At 40.1% G+C, this 22,310-nt stretch overlaps 1 protein-coding gene across 1 annotated transcript in view; it reads right to left on the minus strand.

Annotated features, from left to right (window-relative positions):
- Positions 1-21,575, minus strand: part of myom3 (myomesin 3) — a 48,874-nt gene extending 27,299 nt beyond the window's left edge. The window contains exons 1-10 of the mRNA XM_031853180.1: positions 21,469-21,575; positions 16,327-16,431; positions 11,653-11,800; positions 10,863-11,020; positions 9,559-9,651; positions 8,890-8,978; positions 6,268-6,312; positions 3,651-3,791; positions 3,393-3,554; positions 1,301-1,442 (exon numbers count right to left, since the gene is read on the minus strand). Coding sequence (XP_031709040.1) covers positions 1,301-1,442; positions 3,393-3,554; positions 3,651-3,791; positions 6,268-6,312; positions 8,890-8,978; positions 9,559-9,651; positions 10,863-11,020; positions 11,653-11,800; positions 16,327-16,431; positions 21,469-21,575 — 1,190 coding nt within the window. The remainder of the gene's footprint in view (positions 1-1,300; positions 1,443-3,392; positions 3,555-3,650; positions 3,792-6,267; positions 6,313-8,889; positions 8,979-9,558; positions 9,652-10,862; positions 11,021-11,652; positions 11,801-16,326; positions 16,432-21,468) is intronic.
- Between the last annotated feature and the right edge of the window lie 735 nt (positions 21,576-22,310).

The following is a 22,310-nucleotide window of genomic DNA, read 5'->3' on the forward strand; positions in this document are numbered from 1 at the left end:
AGAGAGAGAGAGAGAGAGAGAGAGAGAGAGAGAGAGAGAGAGAGAGAAAGAAAAGTAAGAAAGACATTTAAATAAGAGGTAAACAAAGAACAAAACACATAATGTTATGTTCAGTATGCAGGGTGTAATATTATGGAAACAATTTTAAAGCATTTAAGGCTACACAACAACACATCTAAGTCAGTAAATATCCCACCTAGACCCATAATTGTGACCAGACACCGACATTGGAAGAATAATGGGCCTCCAAACACAGAACAAACTGCCTATTAAAGCAGAATGCGAGCTCAGATTATATAACATCCACAACAAACTGTTGCAACTTGAAAAAAAAACAAAGACAGGAAAGAGTGCAGTTTTCTAACCATAAGGAGGTTGCTAGGGAACTAGGTATCTTACGCTATCCTCTCCTCGCCCAAAACCCCAAAAACATTCAGAAGTCTTCTACACCGAATGAAGAAGGTATGCAGGAACACAAAAACACATATACAAGCTTGACTTCCATTTAGCAAAGACGCACATACAAATGCACAAATAAACAGGTTTTCACACACACACACACACACACACACGTGTACACACACGTACAGGACAAACCTGATTGATTGATTGGTGTTAGTGCACCTGTTCTCCTGCGGGAGTCTTTGACTCTGCTGTTAACATAGTGTTGAGGGCTGATAATTACCATGTATACCATCCATCTCATGTGAACGCTGCCAAATGGATACAACACCACTGCTGGCCATCTTTATCTGCCCTAATCTAGCAGCATGCAGAGCAAGACGAGGTTCAGCAGGTTAGATTTACATCTATTGTTGACTTGCAATGCAGGAAATGACGTTAAATGCGATCTAAAATGAGACTTTTTTAACAAATCACGATCATTGATCATTTAGTCCAACGACAAAAAATTCACCAGCACTTATTTTGACAATCGTTTCATCTTTTTAGCCAATTTTCAATCAAAAATGCTTAATAATCTCTAATTCCAGTTTGCAGCTTTTCTTTGTCTAATGTGACAGCAAAGTAAACATCTTTGGGTTTTTGGCTAACTGAATTTTATATTCATTTTATGTCAGCTTGGGCATTCATTGGGCACAATGTTCGCTCATTTTACACACCAAATGTTTAATTGGGTAATGGAGAAAATAATTGTCAGATTACTTGATAATGAATCTCTTCATTAGTTGCTGATGATGATCATTATGATTATGAAGTCTTGTCATTCATTTTCTGGTTAATAGATGTATTGAAGTAAAGAAAGGAGGTGAAAAAAATTCAGAAATTCAGGCTCACTCACCTTTCCACATGATAACCCTCCACAGGTGAGGCTCCATCAGCACTGGGTGGCTGCCAGGTGAGGAAGACGTAGTCCTTGTTGACATCAGATACCTGGACAGCCAGAGGAGAAGCGGGGCCTCCCAGCACTGCAGCTGATGCATCTGCAGCATGAGGGGGAGAGAGAGTCAGTTAGAGGAGAAAACAACCAAGAAAGCAGATGGAGAGACTGGAGCAAAAAGAAAAAAATACTTTGGAAGGAATACTTTGCACGGAATAAAAGCAAAGTGAGGAATTACACAAATAGGAGATGGATCTGAAATTGTAAATCGGCAAAAAGAGGTGAGTGCCAGAGAGAAAAGTGATGTGAAACATGCAAGAGAGGAAAATGCCATTTCGGTGGAGTTGTAGCTTATGTCTTCCACGTATTATTTGAAAAGTGATGGCTAAGGATTGAAGGAAGTAACTCAATATATTCTATGGAATTACAACCAGTGGATGTGAGGCCATAGAGAGAAGGCAGAAACATTTAATGAGGAAATTATGCTAAGCAGATTGAAGTGACTGGATGTGTTCCCAAACCTTTTCTTGAGGCTGGGAATAGATGCCTTTTTCAACAAAAGACTCAAGCCAACATCAAGCTCATCTCTTTCCTGTTTTTAATTTGCATCCTCACCCTCCCTTTTCCTCCTTCTCTCTCATTTGTTTTTGCTGGCCTGTGCTGCCTATTTGTAATGCAAATATGATGGATGACTGAAGGAGAAAACCCACAAGCAGGAAAGTTCGCTGATTCACTAATTAGTACCTCCAGCTCTAAAGAAGCTCCTTAATAAGAGAGAGCGAGAAAGACCTGAGCTAAGATTCTAAGGGAGCTTTGCATGAAGGTTCATTTTTACATAAAAGTGTCGGCGTACATGTGTGTGTTTGGACAAGCAAGATTTGTACATACGCGCACACCAAGTTCATGAATGATTCAGTGCACATTCTAGTGCGATTGCGGCTGTTAAGGTGCAATGCATACATGAGTAAGCACTGGTATTATATCGAAAGATGCCAAGCCTCTTTGCAGAGCTGCCCGGATACATTTCAAATGTTTGATGAGTCAAGTGGGGGGTGTTTCTCTGGTTTATTTGCATGCGGCAAACAATGTACGAGAGAAAATAGCATGCCTGTGAAAGAAAATATAGTTTCACCGAACAGAGTTAACAAGCCCTCTGCAGCAGAACAGCTTGATTGATGGTGCAATTCCCCTGTATGAATCAGGGAAGTTTGCTGACAGGAAATGAAAGTAGACACAAAATCTGGTGAATGCAAATAGTGTACTTGAGTGAAGGTTACAATCAAAACTCCATTTATCCAGACTCCACCCTCTAAAAAACACACAGGTATTTTGGTATGCAAGGGTCTCGAGGTCACTCCGAAAGCATTTGTCAGGTTTCTCAAACAGCAAATAGATCACTTCAGACTGAAGCATATCATTTGAGTCGTAGGTTGGCAGGCTGTTTAGAGACACCATCCAGTATTAGAGGGGTTTCTGATGTGACAGGCCTGCCCGGGACAGATGTAATCTTTATAAAGAACATCTTTAAAGGAGTTGTTTGCCATTTCAGGATGTCTGTGATGACACTACACAACATAGCTTTTTTTTCACACCAAATAAATAGAATAAATGATGAGAGGTATTGCAATTAGACAGGCATCTGTTGGTAGATCAGCTAGTTCTACAGTTCCTGCTTTGATTCATTTTCAAACTTTATTTTTGAACATTTCCTTTAATGTTGACAAAACAATCTTAGCAAAAAAAGATCCACTTCTAGCCTCCTCCAGGTCTTTCAACCATCTCATTGTCTTCATGATAGCCATGCATGGAAAAAGCTTGTGAGCAGACCCTATGTTACGATTATTTTGCCAAACTATTATATATCGGTTAAAGATTAAAACTTTACCCTCAACATTTCATTGTGAAACGCAACGAATACCAACATATTTTGTTATAACTAAAAACAACCTGATGTTTGACAAACAACGTAATAATTACTCATTTCAAAACAAATTACATGATAAAGGATCAAAGAAACAGGAACAGTATTTACACTTTCTTGTTTGTTCCTCACCTTCGACATAAACAAAAGCACTGTGATCCTGCATTTCATCCCAGGTCCTCAGTCGGGCAGTGTAAACACCTTCATGTTCCTTGTATGCAGCCTTTAAAGTGATGGAGGCCTTGTCGTCCACTGTCTTGATGTCCACATTGCTAGACTGATGCAGCTGGATGCCTGGAGAATGAACATGAAAAATAACTGACAAACCTCGAGCATGCATCTAAGTTGTCAAATATCTGACTGATATGATCCATCTTTAACAGTTCATACCATCTCTGAACCAGGTGACGTCCTGCTGGAAGGGCAGCAGATCAGAGGTGAAGGTACATTGCAGGGTGAGGCTGTCACCCTCTGTCACCCATGTCGGGAGGAAGATGTTGCCAAACTGGGCTTCTTGCTCATGCTTGAAGGCTAGGGGAGAGGTGGTGGGGGGGGGGGGGGTGACATGGTAAAGGATAAAGGGAAAGATGAAAGTGTGAAAGTAGAAAGACAAGAGGAGCAAATATGAGGAAATGGTGAATGAATCAGTAAGAAGAAAAGTAAAGAGAAAGGTTGTGGAAGAAAAAGGAAGCAGAGGGAAGACCTTTTCATCAATATGCATTTGCTTTCTCACTGGACTTGGGCAAAGATAACATTAATATTGAAATGTAGGTCCACTCCAGATACAGACTTACTGCTGAAAAAACACCACATATATTAAAAGTGCAAAAACCTCCTTTGGACGGCTACAAAGGAAAGAACCATGACACGTAAGGAGGAGAGGGATCAGGGAGCCGAGGATGTTCAGGAGTTGTGAGCAGGAATACAGATGCTTATTCCTGAAAATAACAAATAAAAGCACACTTCATCATCTCGACTGTTCTTACTAAACCGGGTCAAAAACAGCTCATGTCTCTGTACCATGGTTTGTGCTCAGTTTTTCATTATTCTCTGCAGTAACAAACTCTATCTTCCTCAGTTTCTCTCACTAGTGGCAGAGAATGAAACCAAACAAAGCAACCAAGAGGGTCTTAAGCAGGCGGCTACCTCTGCTTCTGAAAAGTGAGGCCCATGCGAAAAGTGCCCTCAACTTGCATTCTCTCTAATGATCATCAGAGTGCCAAACTTTGGTTGGAAAAAGAAGTCAGATTGCATGGAAGTCTATGAGAAAGTTCTCAATTGATTTATTACCTCAGTAAACATTGCAAACATGCATTTATGGTCTCAATCACTAGTTTTTAGTCTTCTTTAATAGCATGATGTTCATTTCGTAAATTATGGTCCTCTTTAGAGGAAAATAGACGATAAAGCAGGATATGCTTTAGGGCGAGGCTACCTTGAGCCATATACAGAATTTCTACCACGCCATCAACACTCCACAAATATGGTTAATTCCGTTAAATGGTTGTAAAAAAAAACAAGATGGCGATGGCCAAAATGTCAAACTTGAGGCTTCAAAACCGCTGCGCACAAACCAATGGGTGACGTTTTTATATACAGTCTATGTTTTTGAGAGATAAGAGAATGACCTACAGTATGGGAGGCATATTACTTTGAAATTAGGAGGGCAAAACTGCCAAAGTAAAGTCAACCAACACACATCTAATAAGGACATATATATATATTTCGGCTACACAGCATCAATCCTTATACGTGAATGTTATTTATCTTGCAAATACACCGTTGGCTCTGCAGAAGTAATATGTAGGTGTGTGCAATACATTCCCCACACACTCAGAAATTAAATGGCAATCATTTTGAATGAAGCTTCATCAGCTTGTAATGGCCGTGGGCCTTTAGTGCTACCTGAATGTGCTGAAGAATTGCATGCATCCATTTTTATGTAACTGATACTTGATTATCTCACATTAAGCAGATCACATTTTACAACATGAACCACTCAGTAAACAAAAGCGCAACTGTGGTGAATTTATCATAATCATCACTGCGCTGAGGGAAAGTTTGAATTATGGTGAAATAAAGATCCAAGCTGTGTTTTTTTTTTGATGAAGCTACGCACATTCCTGTGATATTCTGGACTACCAAGCAGAACTATATCATTATAAGAAACATGTCACAGCCTCTCAGATGCATTCCTGAAAATAGGATTCGACGATACCTTGTGGCACACATATCTCTCACTTCCGGATTGTATTGCTTCAGTGCTTCAGTCGTTTTTTTTCCTCCAAGGGACTGTCCTTTGTCTCTTTGCACTCTTGGATGAAGCAGAGGGTCTATTATGGCTAAGCAAGTTTCATTTTAAAAGTATAGGGCTGGGCAATGGAGTGGAATCATACGGGGATGAAATCATATATCGAGGTATCTGCTGTCTGAATTGATAATAACAAAAAACATGCTAACTTAAATTCCACAGAAAATCTGATCATCTTGCTTTTATGAACAGCTACCCTGATCAGATACTGAGCATATGTGCAGGTACTGGTTAAAAATGTCATGATCCCCCAAGCATGGTGGAGACTAATCTAGGCCAAAGAGTGCCACAAGCCAATATAAGATGCTGCACAGCTTGGAGCAAAACGGAATAAATCACATGCTGTCCCTGAAATTAAATATACTGTCGCTTACTAGCTTTTGCTCATTTGGAAGCATGTCTTTCTATCCCCGCAGCAACTGTAGTCTTACATACATCCCATGGCCCGCACACCCACACAGAAAAATAAACTCCCATGACAAACAAACAGCGTCAACGCACTGCTCCCTTTCAATGCGTCCATATCTTTATCATGAGGTGCAGTATGCACAGCAGAGCAGAGGGTTGCGTCACAGTCTTCAAAGCTAACCCAGCCCTCCCTCCCCCTCGTTCACTGGTGGAGGGGGGAAGAACTTCAAAGGGTGGCGGAGAAAATGAAAGGGGACACTTTTCATTACGCCCTGGCGTGAAACTTACCGGAGGTCTTCGAGCGCTCTGAACCAGCCAATGCTCCGAGATATGCTGAATCGCAAAGGGTGGCAGCAGAGCGGCAGAGCAGGACAGATTGGAGAGCGCCAGCGAGGGTCAGAGATGGAGACAGAAACAGAGACAGATGTTGTGAAACGAGACACGGCAGATATATCAAACCTAGCAACGCCACATTTATGCAAGTCACATCTAATATTCCCTTTAACCTATTTTTAACAACCGAAGAAAGCGGGTGAAATATAGAGGCCTTGAAGTGCATCATTAAAGCCCTGACCATAAACGATCTTCAACATTAGGGAGCTTTACTGCCAGGCACCGAGCAGGTCATTTAAAATATGTAAAGAGAAATCACCAATGAAAATGTTTCTGCCACGATGCTGTAAGGCGACAATGACTGTAGATGTTTGCCTATCAGTCACCACACGCGCTGTCCTCTTTATAATTCATAATGCATGAGTTTTGCAATGAGATCTGTTCTTCTCATCATTTTAGTCTGGTGCGGATTGTCATTCAAACATCAAATGTATATAGAAACTCTAATAATGGGGATAGAAAACGACACTGTGCACAGGGGGAAATAGCACCTAAAACTACAAATCACTCTATTTGGGCTTACTTAGAAAGAAAGAAAATATATCTGACTCGGGCAAGGACAAGATTGGAGGTATTAGGAAGATAGGGATACATGGTAAAAATTGGCAAAGAATAGAATAGAATAGAATAGGATAGAAATATACTTTATTCATCCCCAAGGGGAAATTTGTCTGTGGCAGCAGCAAACAAGGTACACTATAAAATACAAATATTAAGTATGGAAAATGCACAATATGTGTAACAGAGCAGGACCTATTCAATTTAAGAAAATAAAGTAAATAAAAATGCACAGTATATACACTAAATAGAATCGTATTAAATTAACTAAGAATGAAAAAGATGGTCAAAGATGGTGTCTGCACCTTGGGGGCATAAATGAATGTATATATGTAACCCTAACCCTGCAAAATAAAGTAAAAATAGTAAATGCTCATTTAATAGCCATATTGGATTTCTGAGGTTGTTAAAATATTGATATTTGAAAGTTTTAAAATCTGATAATAGCCTACTGATTAATATAACTACATTTCAAACTAAAACTCATTACATCAAACATTCCTGATAATTAAATATGATTATGAAATTTTACAACTGCGACTTAGATATTGGGGACTTTGGGAACAATTCGGCCCGAGCGGTGTGCAAAAAGAGGTGGAGTTAGTTGCTGCCCACCAGAGCTGACTGACTCATCAGCGGCTACCTGTGGCTGAAAGTTCGTCAGGTGTTTCCCGTCAACCACAGGCCGCTCGGAGGCTTTGATATATTGTGTTTACATCGTCTCTCACATCCTTACTTTAAAAAAATCCTTACAAGTTAAAAGCGCTCACGTGTGATGGTACTGGGACAAAGACTGGAATGTACTGTCGAGAAATATTCTGAATATTGTTTCAACATCCTCTCAGCTAAGGGCCTCGGCGAGAGACCTTATTACCTGCAAGGGCGGATATCCTGGCAAGGTTCAACTCCAACACGGGCTGACGTCAACTTGAGTGTAAGCTTTATTAATTCATGTTTTTTAATACTGGCATTAGATTTTTGTAAGATTGCACGCAGCTGCATCTCTCGGCTGTTGAACTTTCGTCAACATTGTTGTTGAATTGTGAATGACGGTGAGTACTAGTACACACATGTGTTTTGTTTTGCTCTCTGTGCTGTGTCGCTCTTGATCGTCTTGCTGTTCAGTTCTTCCTTCATGAACCCTGTCTGTAAAGCTGTTCTGTAAAGCTGTTCTGTAAAGCTTTTCTGTATTTTACTGTATTTTACTGTATTTTACTGTCTTCACACTGAGTTAGAAAAATTATGTTCAAAAAGGCTATAATGCAATGTTTAGGTGTGCAAATCACATTTTTGTATGAAATTAAGTAAGTGACATCAAATTGACCCTTGTTAAAAATGTTTTGTTTAGTATTTCTTGATTCTGTTACGTAGATTTACAAATATTAATACGTGTTGATATTCTGGAATAACACACAATTGTACCCACATTATTAATGTTATCCAGGTGTTTTTCATAAAATATATATATATATGTATTAATCACAAACAGACCATTTAATCATCTATTGATGATTTTACGAATAGGAAGGTATATTCGTAATGGCCTCAAATGCAACATATTACTGTTTATGTAAAAAAAGGCTTTGTTTTCTGTTTACACTTGAAAATATGTCAAGCTTTGTCAACAAAGACACTAGGGGCCAGTATCATCAATATTTATAGTTTTTGAGTAGGGTGTGTGGAGTTTTAATGGAAAGTTACTCAGTGCTAAAGCTGACCAGTGTATGTTTTTAAAGGTGTGTGCACCACTTTTGAAAAACCTTCATATCCCTGCACTCATGCTATTTGGACTGGTTATAGGGCCTTTAATATCACTGACAGGGTCTCAGTGACCCATAACCAGTTTAGAGCCTGCGACAGAGCTCTTGTGTTTCAGTCATTGTATTGTAACCCATCTTTGTATTATACATAATGGATTTACAGCAGGGTGGAGCTGATATGAAACAGAAAACTACTCACAGTTCACCAGAAGTGTTCCAAATGTCATAGCTTCGCCCAGGGGACTCTTGGCTATCACTTTATACTCGCCAGCATCATCAGGAGAGCACCTGAGGATATACAATGTACCCAGAGCTGGGATAAAAATGTATCTGTCGGGTTACAGGTCTGTGCTTTCGTTGCATATCTTTTAGTAGTAATAGCAGTATTTTGATTGCCGTTAAATTAATCCCAAATACCACATGTGGTGCCTTACGATCAGAACACTAAACTTAATTGGATCTCGTCATTCATTGAAGTTAGTTAATGGAGCAGACTCACAATTTAGCCCCATCGTTAATTTCTCAGTTTGACAGCCACATTATATCTCATAACAGCAACCTTTCCTAACCTACGTTTCTTAAAAGAGCTGCATTGAACACTCTGAACATAATATAGCAGCAACCAACAGACATGGTGGAGTAATGTCTACCTGAGCAGAGTATGATGCTGTTAGCACCGTTATCTATGAGCCGTCGACATATAAAGAGCCTTGCAGATCTTGCACCTTTTTAACTATTAATTATATTCTAAATTAATCAATAGCAAGGTTGTGCTATCCACACATGCCCCATCTTACTCACCTCTGCCTCATTATCTTCCTGCGTAGAGCTTTGCATCCTTAATTAGGGATTTGAGCGAGTGACCTACCTTCTGATCTCCAGTGAGTTAAGACCAAATTTTTGTTGAAGACTGTAATTCCATGGCTGGTCAGACATTCTCAGTGGCACACCATCCTTAAACCTGAGGCAGGAAGTTAGAAATCGATGTGAGTGTGTTAAAAGTTTAGGGTTTTTGAATATTAAAGAAAGAGTGAACAATGGGCTTCACTTAGATGGTTCGTGATCCTGCCCTATGATTTCTTATGCACATCTTTAACCAATCAAATGTTGGTTTGGCTGAATCCATAACAACCAAACGGGCCCTTTGATCTCTTATTCTGTCTTGTGCATGGCCACTGTTGAGGGCTGCTCATTGGGCCCGATGGGTCCCATATGGGATGGTGTAACCCACAAGCTTCAAGTCATCTGGATCTCAGCCTAGGTTCATGAATACTGAGCACACGCAGTCTATTCATCAGCTAGTCTCACAGCAGCTCAAGTATCAAGGTCGACAGTTCGGAACGTTGTCTGAATTAACACAGGTAATTTCATATTTATATAGAGGGCCATATTCAAGTCAGGGATCAGATATGTAGTGTTATGACTTGTTTTTATGACTGAGTCTTATTTTGTATTCAATCATTTGCATGTACAGGGGTATAACCTAACCTACCTCCTTACATAACACTATTCCTCTCATGATCACATGACGCATTCACCAGTATTTATCTGTGTCATATCATGGGTGAGCCATGAATTAATGACACAATGCAGGACAGCAACTAAGAACTATTTTATTTTATTTATTTACATTTTTACGATGAAGTCTATAAAAGGTCAGAAAATGGTGTTGTAATGTAAATCTGAATTTCTTACAATCAAAAGGGGCATCTTCCAGTTGTTTGTTTAATTTGTCATGCCAGTTCAAAAAGGAATTATATTTAATTTGCAGTGATATAAAATCGAAAAAACAGCAACATTTCACAATCAAGAAGTTATAAAATGACTTAAATGGTCATTAATCAAATTAGTTGTCAGTTCGATTTTTGCAGATTGACCGAGCGATTAATCGACTGATTGTGTCAGCTCAAATACAATATTAAAGTAAGATATACGGATCAGGACTGCACAGCATCATACATCTTATGTAGTGGTCCACTGAAAACTGTAACTTTGGACCGTGATACTTTTTCTCCTCTAAGCCCTTCCAACCAAGCGAGAAACTAAATTGAAATGACACCGGTTTGCAGTACGACCCAAGCAATAGACTTTAATAGAAACTGCTGGAAAAAGAATTACCGGAGGCCAAAGGAGGCCAAAAGAATGGAGTCCAGCAAAGACAGAAGTTCTTACCATGTGACCTTTGGGGGTGGACAGCCCTGGACGGTACAGGAGAGTGTGACCGTCATGCCCTCCCAGACAGTGTGAGCCCTTAAGGGGATTGGAAAGTCCGGGGCCTTCTGACTCAGACGCTCCAGGTACTTCATGTAGGCAGATGCCTTCTTTTCTGCCTGCAGCACAGATGGAGGAAAAGTACTGTAATGTACTGATAACTATATTATGTATCCCTTAACTAAACTTTAGTTTTTTTACTGCAAGCGTTCTCCGCTCCACTAGACTTACAAATAACAAAAAAATGAAACAAACTCTAAATAGTCTGGAGAAACACCTTCCTCAACAATTAGCTACCAACCACCAAAAGACAACATTTGTATCTGCGATATATCAAAGTTAATTAAATCTAGGTCACTGATGCTGTTGTTTTTTTAACATCCACTTTGCAGCCCACCTCAAATAAGTTGTAGACAAACTCACTTTGTATGTATTTCATTCATTGCAGAATGCAAAAAGACTTTAAGCAAAGTCTCCATCACATGTCTAATAAAGACATCATGACTATGATGATTGTGTGGTTAAGTTTCCATCCTGAAAGTTAATGCACCAATCCTGCAAAGTGCAAGTTATATTTCATTTTAAATCAATGGTTCTCAACTACATATCACTGAGACCTAAGAAAAAATACAGCTAACTATTAAACTTTGATGTTGCATGGTTGACAACATGATGAATAATATAAATAGTATTGTGTTGACAAAGTACAAGGCAGTCCTTGTTATTCCGTAGCCCAAAACTGGAGTTTCACCTGCTTGCGAATGGCCATTGTGTCGACGCGTGTGCGTAACACATGCTGGTTCCTGATCACGTCTAACTCCACCTTCTCAGCCTCGTTCCCAAACATGGTCCACTTGTCTCTGTGATACTCTTCAGCCAGAGTTTCCTTCAGGATTTCCCTGGTGGAGCACAGCACATAGTTTTTTAAATATATTCAGGACTAATTAGCTAATAAGGGTGGTGAATACAGAAAGCAGATGCAAAAAAACATAGATTGCTGCAGACTTGTTGAAAAGCAACATTCAAATGACCAATTCATACATAATACTGGTGAACAATCGTAATAAGTATGTAAATACGCACATTTGAAGTTTCATTTTCAGCTGCACAACATATTTTCAACCAAGACTAGATGGGAAGTAATTTGCCTCATCTGAATATTTTGAGTATAGGTTGTCAAAGCAATTCAGACCTCCATCAGAGGAGGTGACAAGAGTAGAAACAGCAATTGAGACAAAGGCTTGAACACGGTTTGAAACGACATGGATCGACCACTGAGAGAAACAAAACAGCAATTTCACATTGATTTCTTTTGGCACGTAAACGTTTCTTTTTGTCCCAGTCCATTTGCACACAAATGCTAGTTTTATGGTATTTGGCAGTTTGCCGCTTAAAAGGCTGAGGGATGAGGCCGGTGGTTTGCTGCTCCATTTAAACCTACGTGTCATTTCACATGAGCACCATTCTCCCACATGTTTAAAGTTTTTTTTTTTTATAAGTTGGTCTTTTATGAGCCCTGCTGCCACTGCTGATTCACATCACTGTGAAGAGGTGCGTTGCTGGTACTCTAAACATCTCTCACATGAGTATGTGTGCCTCTCCAGGACTCCTTCAGTTGGGGACAGTTGAAATGGCTGTTGTGTCGCTGCCTGTGTGGCATCCTTTACGTGCCTTTCATCAGGTTGGTTGTCAGGAGATGGCGGGTGGTTGTGATCTATTCACTCAGAAAACAAATTTTCTTTTTTCTTTATCTTTCTTTGCACGGGCAGCTAGGTGGCATAGTAAGTAGGGCAACTGGGGTAACTGGGGACTGTGGTTCAAGTCTTGCTTTTGATTTACGTGTGCGTTATATAGGGGTCGTTATGCAGCACAGTGAATCCCCACCATGGCTGTTGAACCTGCACTCTGAGCTCATTGTAAAGCCTGTCAAACAAAACCAGAAGGCCCTCTGGTAGTTTGTAGTATATACGCATATGAAAGGTATGTTGTAGCTGTGAATACCATATAGCTTACATGGCATTGCATATTCTCTTGTGTACATGCAGCAGCGCATCCATATGCATGGCAGTATATACGCACTCCAACACGCACGATCATGAATTCTGCCTGCTTTTTTAAATGCAGTGTTTTAACTGGGGGGGGGGGGGGTATCCTGAACCGTCTTTTGATTGACGGTCCCCAGGGCTTAATTATTCAAACACGTACTTCACACACGCACACACACACACACATTGCCACAACAAAGAGAGAGACAGAATCTTAAGTATTTACAAACCCTTCTCTGAGCATGAATGGCCCAACAAGTGCTTGCAATAATTCAATGCAATGCACAAACAGCATTAATAAATATGCAAGTAAATGTGTGCATGCATAGATGCATATGCAGACAACACACCCACACACACACACACACACTCGCACTCCAAGGCGTTTAGAAAGATGGTTTTGACTTTTCGACGTTTAGTGAAGTGTGTGCTTGACAGTATTTATAATCTCTGTGGGCTCAGAGATTTTAAGCCTTGAGGGAATGAACTACTGCAACACACAAAGTCAGTGGGTATGAGAGGTCTTATGGCTTGATTATTGCTCAAAAGGGGAATTTTAATATTGCTTATTGGTGCGAACAACAGCAAACCCCTCCTGCCAAGACAAACCAGGCATGTATGAGTCAGCTGCATAATTGACATGTTACCCCGTTACCACGGGGAGATGATAGTGGAGAAACCATTATGTGAGTCACATGGAAATGTACAATTGGAGCCACACTTGCCAACACACAACGATCTAGCGCATTCATTTCCACACAAATCAAAACAAATTTCATGCTCTAGCATCTTTAAACACTCAGGCCCCTTTTAGAAACTGTGTGCCAATCCCCGAAAGCTTTCAACTTCATCCTTCCGTCCTTCCTCTCTCATCCTGGGAGGAGTCAATCATCTCCAGCATTACTAGATTTCTGGCCTCCATCCTAAAATATCCATCCTTACTATCTTAGTCTTAGCGCTTCTGAGGGGGAAAAGATTGATGATGAGATGGAGGGTTGTGGTGGTGGCATGGGAGAGGGCACCTAAGGAGATGCCAAGTTGGCAGGGCCACATCGCTGCAGCTGAGGCTCATCACTGTCAGATGTGTTTTGTCTTTCAAGAGGGTGTGATAAGATTGCACCCTCAATGACTCTCCCCCCCCACAACATTTTATCCCTCTCCTCTGTATTCTAGTACCCATCTTCTTCAATGCTCATTGGCACCTTTGTCTGTCCATCTAATTACTGTTGCCAGTCAAAGCTTCCTTACATGGCTAGATTTGTATTAGTTATTTATTTTTAGTCTTCATACATTGGAGGTATCAAATTGTTTTCTACACAGCAAGTCCAATTTAATTTCTGGACGGATTAGAGAAGAGTGAAGAGGCTGCCACTAAGCCTCCGAATGTGAAAGTGCTGTTGAGAGTACCAACGCAGAGAGACTGCGTGACCCAGACATGACAAGGTGCCCCTACAGAAGAAAAGGGGATTTAGGTAAAGCAAATCGTGTCACAAGAGGCGACCATCGCTTCGCTTCATGTTCTGGGTGACCTAAACCTCCTTATTCTGGGACCTATTTTTAGATATATGACATCCTCTTCATAGCAGCTGAGCAGTAATCCTGTCCTCGCAACATGGTCATAACGCACTCGAAAAGTAAAAGATGGCTCATACACGTCATCAACAAAATCCTCTCAGATTCTGATTCACTAATAAGTTAAAGACTTTCTGTACTGGCAGGAAATTAGGTCCAGCATCCAGCCACGTGCTAACTTCTTCTGTCTGGTACATTTCATATCATTTATATATCCTGGATTATCAAATTGTTTTTAGAGTTTGATGTTTGTGATTAGAGTTGATCGTCTTTACAATTTTGCAAAAGGGCTACAACTAATAATGATTTAATTAGCCATCAACCTCCTATTTATTTATTTATTAGGATTTATCTATTTATGCAATTGATCTGGCAAATTTCAGAAATATCAAATAGTAAAAAAATGTAACTGCTGCCCAAAGTGATGTCTTCAAATGACGTGTCTTTTATCTGACCGACTGATATTCAGTTTACTGTGATGAGCAGCAAATTCTCACGTTTGAGAAACTAGAACCAGAGAATATTTGGCATTTTTGCTTAACAAATGACTTAACAATTAGTAGATTATCAAAATAGTTGCAGATTGATTATCTGTTCATCCATTAGGCTAATCGGCTTTCCTCCAATAGGATGTGAAGCTCCTTCTTCTTCCCCGTCGATACAAAAAAACAAAGATTCCCACTGTATGTCATGGCTTATTGAGATCTGTGAGACAGCAAATGATTGGAGAAGTCCCCAGCTGGCCTTTTACTGACGGATTCAAGTGAAGAAAAAGCCCGGATATCCAATGTTTATCGAGACCCTCTGTTGGAATAAGAGCTCATGTGCAGTCAATGGCTTGCAGGGCAAAGTACCAGTGAAACTTCACCCACTCCACTTTCTCGAATAAAGTGGAGAGAGAGAGGATGTGGTGGTGACTACTGATGGAGAGGCAGGATTTTATGACAAGCACATCACCTCATTCAGGGAGGAAGTCTGCTGGAGGAACGTGGAGGCTTGCTTACAATTTCTTTGGATCAGCATGAGAGGAAGAGACTCATCATGTTGCCCATTTTGTACCCACAAAAGACTCCAATCCCTAATGAGGATTGGAAATAATGTGCCCAAGCTTAGAGCTGCAGATGAAGGCTATTAGAATAGGACTGCAACTAACGATCATTTTTGTTGTAAACATTGGATATGTACGATTTTTTTAGAAAATGTTATTGCATTATTATACATTTCTAGCAGAGATGTACAGAATATAATTTGTATTTATTAGATACAAATGGCTCTTATTATGCAAATGTAGTGGAGTGAAGGTGAACACTGTTAACTCTGTCAGCACTTGTGCCTTGTTTGTACTGTTAGCGTAATTAGCACCGTTAGCTATAAGCCACTGTCGACGTGTTGAAAACCGCTGAGAAGCAATCTAAAAATGTTCCCAATCTCGGATCTTGCACCTTTTAAGGGTGACCGATACTGTGAGACATTATACTGTACATTTGTCAACACGATTTTTCCATACTGCTTATACTGTGGCATCTACTTCTCATCGTGTATTGCTCCATTGTCGGCAATGTTGCAAGTCAGTGAGCAGGTCTGCTTTATGGCAACATAAACATTTTTATGATTTATGCATCAGTGTGATGTGAAACAGACACCCGTGTGCCTGTTTATTTTACACTTGAACAATTTCTTAATTGATGCTCCAGCGTAATTACACACTCTATAGTGGAGGCTTTTATCCGCATCAACTACCCCTCAAGTCTTGTTGATAATCAACAAAAAAACATCTGCCATATATTTACCCGGATCTTAAATCTCACCATGTCCTGTGGCGTGGAAAGTTGTCCATGTCCAGGATCTCCTTGACGGACATCAGGTCAGCGGGGATGATGGGATAGAAATCAGAGTAGGAGGGTTCTTCATCACTGTTACATTCAGAGAAGGTTGGATAATGGAAAATAAAGCAGAGCCTGATCAACACGATATATATCTCGCACATCATCAAATGACACAGGTGAAAGAAGAAGTAAAAAAAAGAAGATATTTTCTCTTGTCACCCTTCACAGTTATTTATTCTGTTGATGGAAGGATTGAGTGTTCACATTAGCATGCCTATTCATTTTGTCATGGTTTACGGCACATTATCCAATCTCAAGTTCATCAGACCATTATTCTGCTCTGCCACTAGAAAGCAGCAGTGGTTTTTCTCTGTCTGAACAGCAGAGGTGGCCAAACATCAAGAGAGAGCTCCGGTTGATGTAGGCAAACATTATATACATCAGGTTTCATTTAATCGAGCACTCCAGGGATTCTGTTTAAAACTGGCAACTCTTATGTTATATCGTTTTTTTTTATCTGCTCTCTTTCTGTTGTGAAGAAGGTAAACATTGACAAACCAAAATCAAACAGAACAACATAAACTGTAAAGGAGTGAGAATCCATGAAAGACATCAAGATACCCACTTTTAAAATACAATGTCAATATAGTGTTCCGCACTACTACCCTCCTCAGTCTGTGCAACTCAGGGGTAAGCCACTAACTGTGGATCATTGTGTGGCACAGCAGATTTGTCACTGCTCAGTATACGACTCTACAGTGTTTCCAAAAATATTACAATGGAATTTAAAGATTCAGATGTGAATGTATTGTAATTTCAACCAAGAGCAGTAAGAAGACATCAGTTACAATGGCAGTGCTGGGTACAGATCTGTGTTACACAGCTGCTGGGCATTAACTGTGTGTAGTCTCTTCAGCTCATTTTCTATCGGGAGCGCGTCGTGCAATGTTTTCAACACTTTAAAGTATTTTATCTGATTGATCTACTAGTTGCTTCCTGTGGGTGGGGTGGAAAGCCTAATCCAGCCACCCAAGTAGAGCAGCGTATGACCTGTTTTCTCTCAAGCGAGAAACGGTATGGCCACCATCAGCTGCTTCTGCTCCGCTCTGTGTTCCTCTTTTACTCACTGGTGGACAAACACACACGTTATTGTCTACAGGGAGCTTATATAATCAGGAAGAACAGGAGCTGCTGATGTGCACACACAGGCAAACGATGACAATGTGGTGTTTATGAGACAAAGGGTTTTTGGATCTGAGCCAATAGGTCGCTCACGGTACAATGGCAATTGCAACTGTTCAGCGGCATCATGCAATTATCAGCAATGTCCAGTTTTTAAACCCACAATGTGTCCGTGTCAACTGGTGGTAGAGCCGGGTGTATTCCAGTTGAACTAGAGCACAAACCGAACATGATGAACCAAACACACGGAGCAGTCACTGGACACACAGAGTAAAGGGGTTCTAAATCTAAAGCACTGACAGCTGCTGCCTCGTTCTGTAGGACCTTTAAATTAGTCTCTTCATCATAGTCATGCAGACACACAGACACACGCACACACACACACTCATACAGACACACATGAGACTACACTAAAGCAGGCACTCTCCATTTAGTGCACCAACAATAAACTGAGCTGACCTTATCTATGTGCACCCCCATAAACAGGAGAAGGGAATTTGTTATTCGCGACAATGTCACTTGAGGCAATGAAAGGCATTTTTGTAACAAGAGAGGCATTAATTTCTGCCCTCCCTTAATCCACAGATGACTGTTGCTATTTTAACAAGAGTTATTACAACCACAGTGAGAGGATATTTTAACTTCGCATGCTTTCCTTTCAAGTGTTATCAGTAGATCTATATTTACAGCATGCTTAAAGGCCTAATGTTGAGGTAAAGTACATTGCAGTACAACACAACTCCATTGAAAAGGATAAATACCAAAATAAAAAACTCAAAGTTTGCGTGCCAGAGCTGTACTTTTATACCTAGGTGTGTACTACTACACAACCCCCAACTACTGTTGCTGTTAACCTCCAGCCTCAGGCATTACTTTCAACCAGCCACCTTACAAATGGCAATGCAAATTGACGTGACTTCTCGTTTTCTGTTGTTTGCAAGCTGGGAAATTTCCCCATTTCACGACACCCAGAGGACAACTTCTGCTTTTGCTGTCTTATTTTTCTCTTTGCCTTTTTTTTAGGTTCCCTTTCAGTGTTTCTGAGAGGCAAGGGCTGTTGAATAATGTAGTGCAGAGCCTACGGCTGGGCAGTATCGGTCAAGTACAGCTCACAGATATATACGCACAGGGACACAAACACTCACGCCATGGATATAAACAGGAACATGCACACACATGTGCACCCACGCAAACAAACCTTTATGGTAGAGCTGATACTGTTGCTGTGTGCAGGAGAATGGAAGTTGTGCATTGATGTGTTTCATATGAACAACAGGCTTCCTCAAAATATTAACTTAGTGTAACTAGAAATTTAAAAAAAGAGGAAAAGCTCTGAGAGGCACTGGATGACCTGCCCTCATTGTTGTATGCACGTCAACAACCTGTACTAGCAATGGTCTTGTACCTATTGTACAAACAAGAACTACACTCTTTGGGAAAAACTGTGGTCTTCTTTGGTAGTTTTGTTTGTTAGACTAACCCAGAGGCCACTTTGTTCAGTCTAACATGAAGATAAATTTGAGTGTCCTCCCACTGAGGATGTTCTAGTTTAAATAGAGCGATGCATCTATTGTAATCATACTAGCTTATTGCACTTATTGTATTCATATTAGTTTGTGGCACTTATTGCATTTGTTTGTTTCTGCATTGTACATTGGCTCTGGTTTATGCTCTTAGACACTTGTTTGAAGAAAGGAGATGCACTTACATTACATTAATTTAGCAGATGCTTTTATCCAAAGCGACTTACAATTCAGAGTCTATCACATTTCTACACCGTAGGCACAGCTACAGGAGCAATTTTGGGGTTAAGTGTCTTGCTCAAGGACACATCAACATGCGACTAGCGGAGCCGGAGTTCGAACCTCCAACCCTCTGATTGAAAGACTGCCCTGCTATCCACTTAGCCACAATCGCCAATCAAAAGTCACTCATGACTTCAGGTGACTAGTTGTTCTCTCGAAAACTGATGTTGAATACACTTATTGTAAGTCGCTTTGGATAAAAGCGTCTGCTAAATGACTGTAATGTAATGTAATGTAATGAACTTTAAGTTCGGCTGATCTAAGCCTGCATGGAATAATTGCTTTTTGTGCATCGTCCCTAAAATGGGTCCAATTGCTTTTATTCTGCAATGGAGATTGCAGACCCACAGATTAGCCAAATTTGATAGCTCACTGCAGCAGTGGGGCCTTTGAAAATGAAGGCAAATTTGACTTGAGTCTATTGGGCTGGTTCAGAAGTGATTCCTATTACCTCACTATCACTCCAGGACAAAGTGAAGCCAGTTCATGTGTCACATAAATATAAGCTGATGCCGCTGCCTCTTTCTTATTTTAATCAGTCAAGCCATTGTTTTATCCTTTATTTAAGAGTTGTTGTGTCTTAAATGTTTGCACTATTGCAGTCCCAGTTGCTGCTTTTCATATTTATCTTTCAAGCCGCACTGGCTGACTGAAACACCTCCCATTTACTGGAACAGACACTTCGGCTAATATCCATGGTACAGTAACGCTACTATCCACAAAGTCACTGAACTGCAACTGTACACACAGTTGTCTTCATTTATTCAATGGCCAGCTCCACTTAGGTGTGTGTGTGTGTGTGTGTGTATCTTCACTCCTTAAACATGTTGAATACTCTGGAGAATAACATGTCAGATTAACTGCAGAGAAACACTGAAATATAACATTATTTACATATTGGTAAACCTTGTGTAGAAGTGTGAGCTTGAGGTAGTGAATACAGTATGTGGATGTGTTGTTCTAGCAGCTACCACCAGCGGCCCACAGGGTATGCTTTAGTGAATGTTTCTTTGTAATAAATACTCTGTCATCCTTCAACTGAAAAAAACAAATCTGCTGCGATCAATCGGGAGAACTTTGAGCAACATAATACTCATCAAATGTACTTACTTTAATATTTATTAAAGTATACATGTAAGGCAGAAACTGTAAACCCCACAGGAGAATAGTTTTTCTGATTTAAATGTTCTTTGCTATTTGTGAAATCTAGGTTTATTGCAAAACAATTTCAGTCTTAACAAGTAATTTAATCTATAAATTGTTGAAAACAAATGTATACATCTGTCTATGCAGGGTGGAATAATGTGACTTGGTTCCAAAAGTTATACCTTTTTCATGAATAGTGTACTGTAGCCTTAGGTGCCATTTTGTTCTTATACAAGTCCACTTATTTATCATTATTTTTTCTAATTTCTGAAAAATGCAACTGAATTATTTCAACTCATTAGCAGAATTTTAAGAATTACAATCAGGGTTAAGGACTGAAAATGAGACTTGATGACATTTCAGTCTTGTAATGTTACAGGTGGAACCTCTCAAGCGATTCACAAATAATACTAATCATACAGTTTCCTTTTAGGCAGGGAATACAGAAGCAGTGTTGTCCCCTATGTGAGGGGAGTGTGTTTGAGTTCAGTAGGCTCATAGTTCAGATTCCTAAACAAACAATGATATAGGTGGTAAAAATAGATAAGCCAATGTCCTCTTGTGCAATGTGCACTTGGTCGCTGTAAATCATCTCCAGTTAAACGACTAAACTGTAGTTGTAATTGAAAGCCCAGAGTTTTAATTTTGTATTACTTTATTAAAGTTATACAGAGTGTTGCTTAAAAGAAAAAACAGGCAATATTGTATATTTCTATTGTTGTTAACACATCTCATGTAAAGTGAGCACTTTTCAGCACTTTTGCCGTAGTTTGCACTGTTAGCACCGTTAGCTACAAGCCGTTGGCTTATTATTACTATTTATTATTACTTTTATTCTTTAAATACATTTGCTGATAATACTTCTGTACTTTTACTTTTAATGCAGGACTTTTACCTGTGATGGAGTATTTTTTGTTGAATTGGTACTTTCACTTAAATAAATGATTTGAAAACCTCTGCTGCTACTGAAGTCAGGAGAGCATGTCTGCACCTGGAAGTGAAGGTCCTCTTCTTCATCTGGGACGACAGCTGCATGCTGTGAGACATCTGGGACGACTGCTCCTCCTGCTCTCGCTGCATCACCATCCTGGTTTCCATGGTAACCAACTGGCACCTGTGGAGAGAGGGGGTGGGGGCTAGAAGTGAGGATGCAGAGGAGGCAGTGGGATGAGAGTCAATGGGAGTCAGTCAGACACTATTAGGCGCTGTAGCCAACTCAAAGCTATAAGTTTCATGGGTGCAGATGAGTTGCCAAATGAATGGCCACTTTACAGCGTAGTCGCTTTAGCCTTGGCAAGAGACAACTATCTGTATTGTGCTTTATATTCATGTGGGGCCTTATAGTTACATTTCTAGTAATTTGCTCAGTTGAGGTGGTAGATTAATGACTATTCCACAACATGGTGGTGCAGGATTGTGATTTGGTCTTCCGCCTCATGAGAATTATAATTGAGCCCAAAGGGTGTATGCAAAATGTATGCAAAATATTCACTGCGCCGTTCATCTCTTGAATAGGTTAGCGCTATCAAAAGAGCCACAAGTCTTCTGATATCTTGAAGTATCTTGGGACCAGCAACGCAAAGACCAGACGGAACAGAGTTCTACAATAACATTATGTGTATGAATTAATATCTGCTGCAATTACAGCCTGGATCATGCATCAAACGCATGCCACCCTTCCTGACTTCCATTCTCAAAAGAGCACGGACGCAGAAACTACTTTTATAGAAGACCACGAAAAACGGCAAATATTTTTGAGAAGGTGACATCAGTAATATTTTGACTGGAGTGTACAGTGTATGGTTTTTTTTATTGACTCAGCTTTAAAAATAT

The sequence above is a fragment of the Anarrhichthys ocellatus genome, unplaced genomic scaffold (genome assembly GCF_004355925.1).
Source record: "Anarrhichthys ocellatus isolate YVR2014 unplaced genomic scaffold, GSC_Weel_1.0 scaffold13, whole genome shotgun sequence".
NCBI classification, from domain to species: Eukaryota; Metazoa; Chordata; class Actinopteri; order Perciformes; family Anarhichadidae; genus Anarrhichthys; species Anarrhichthys ocellatus.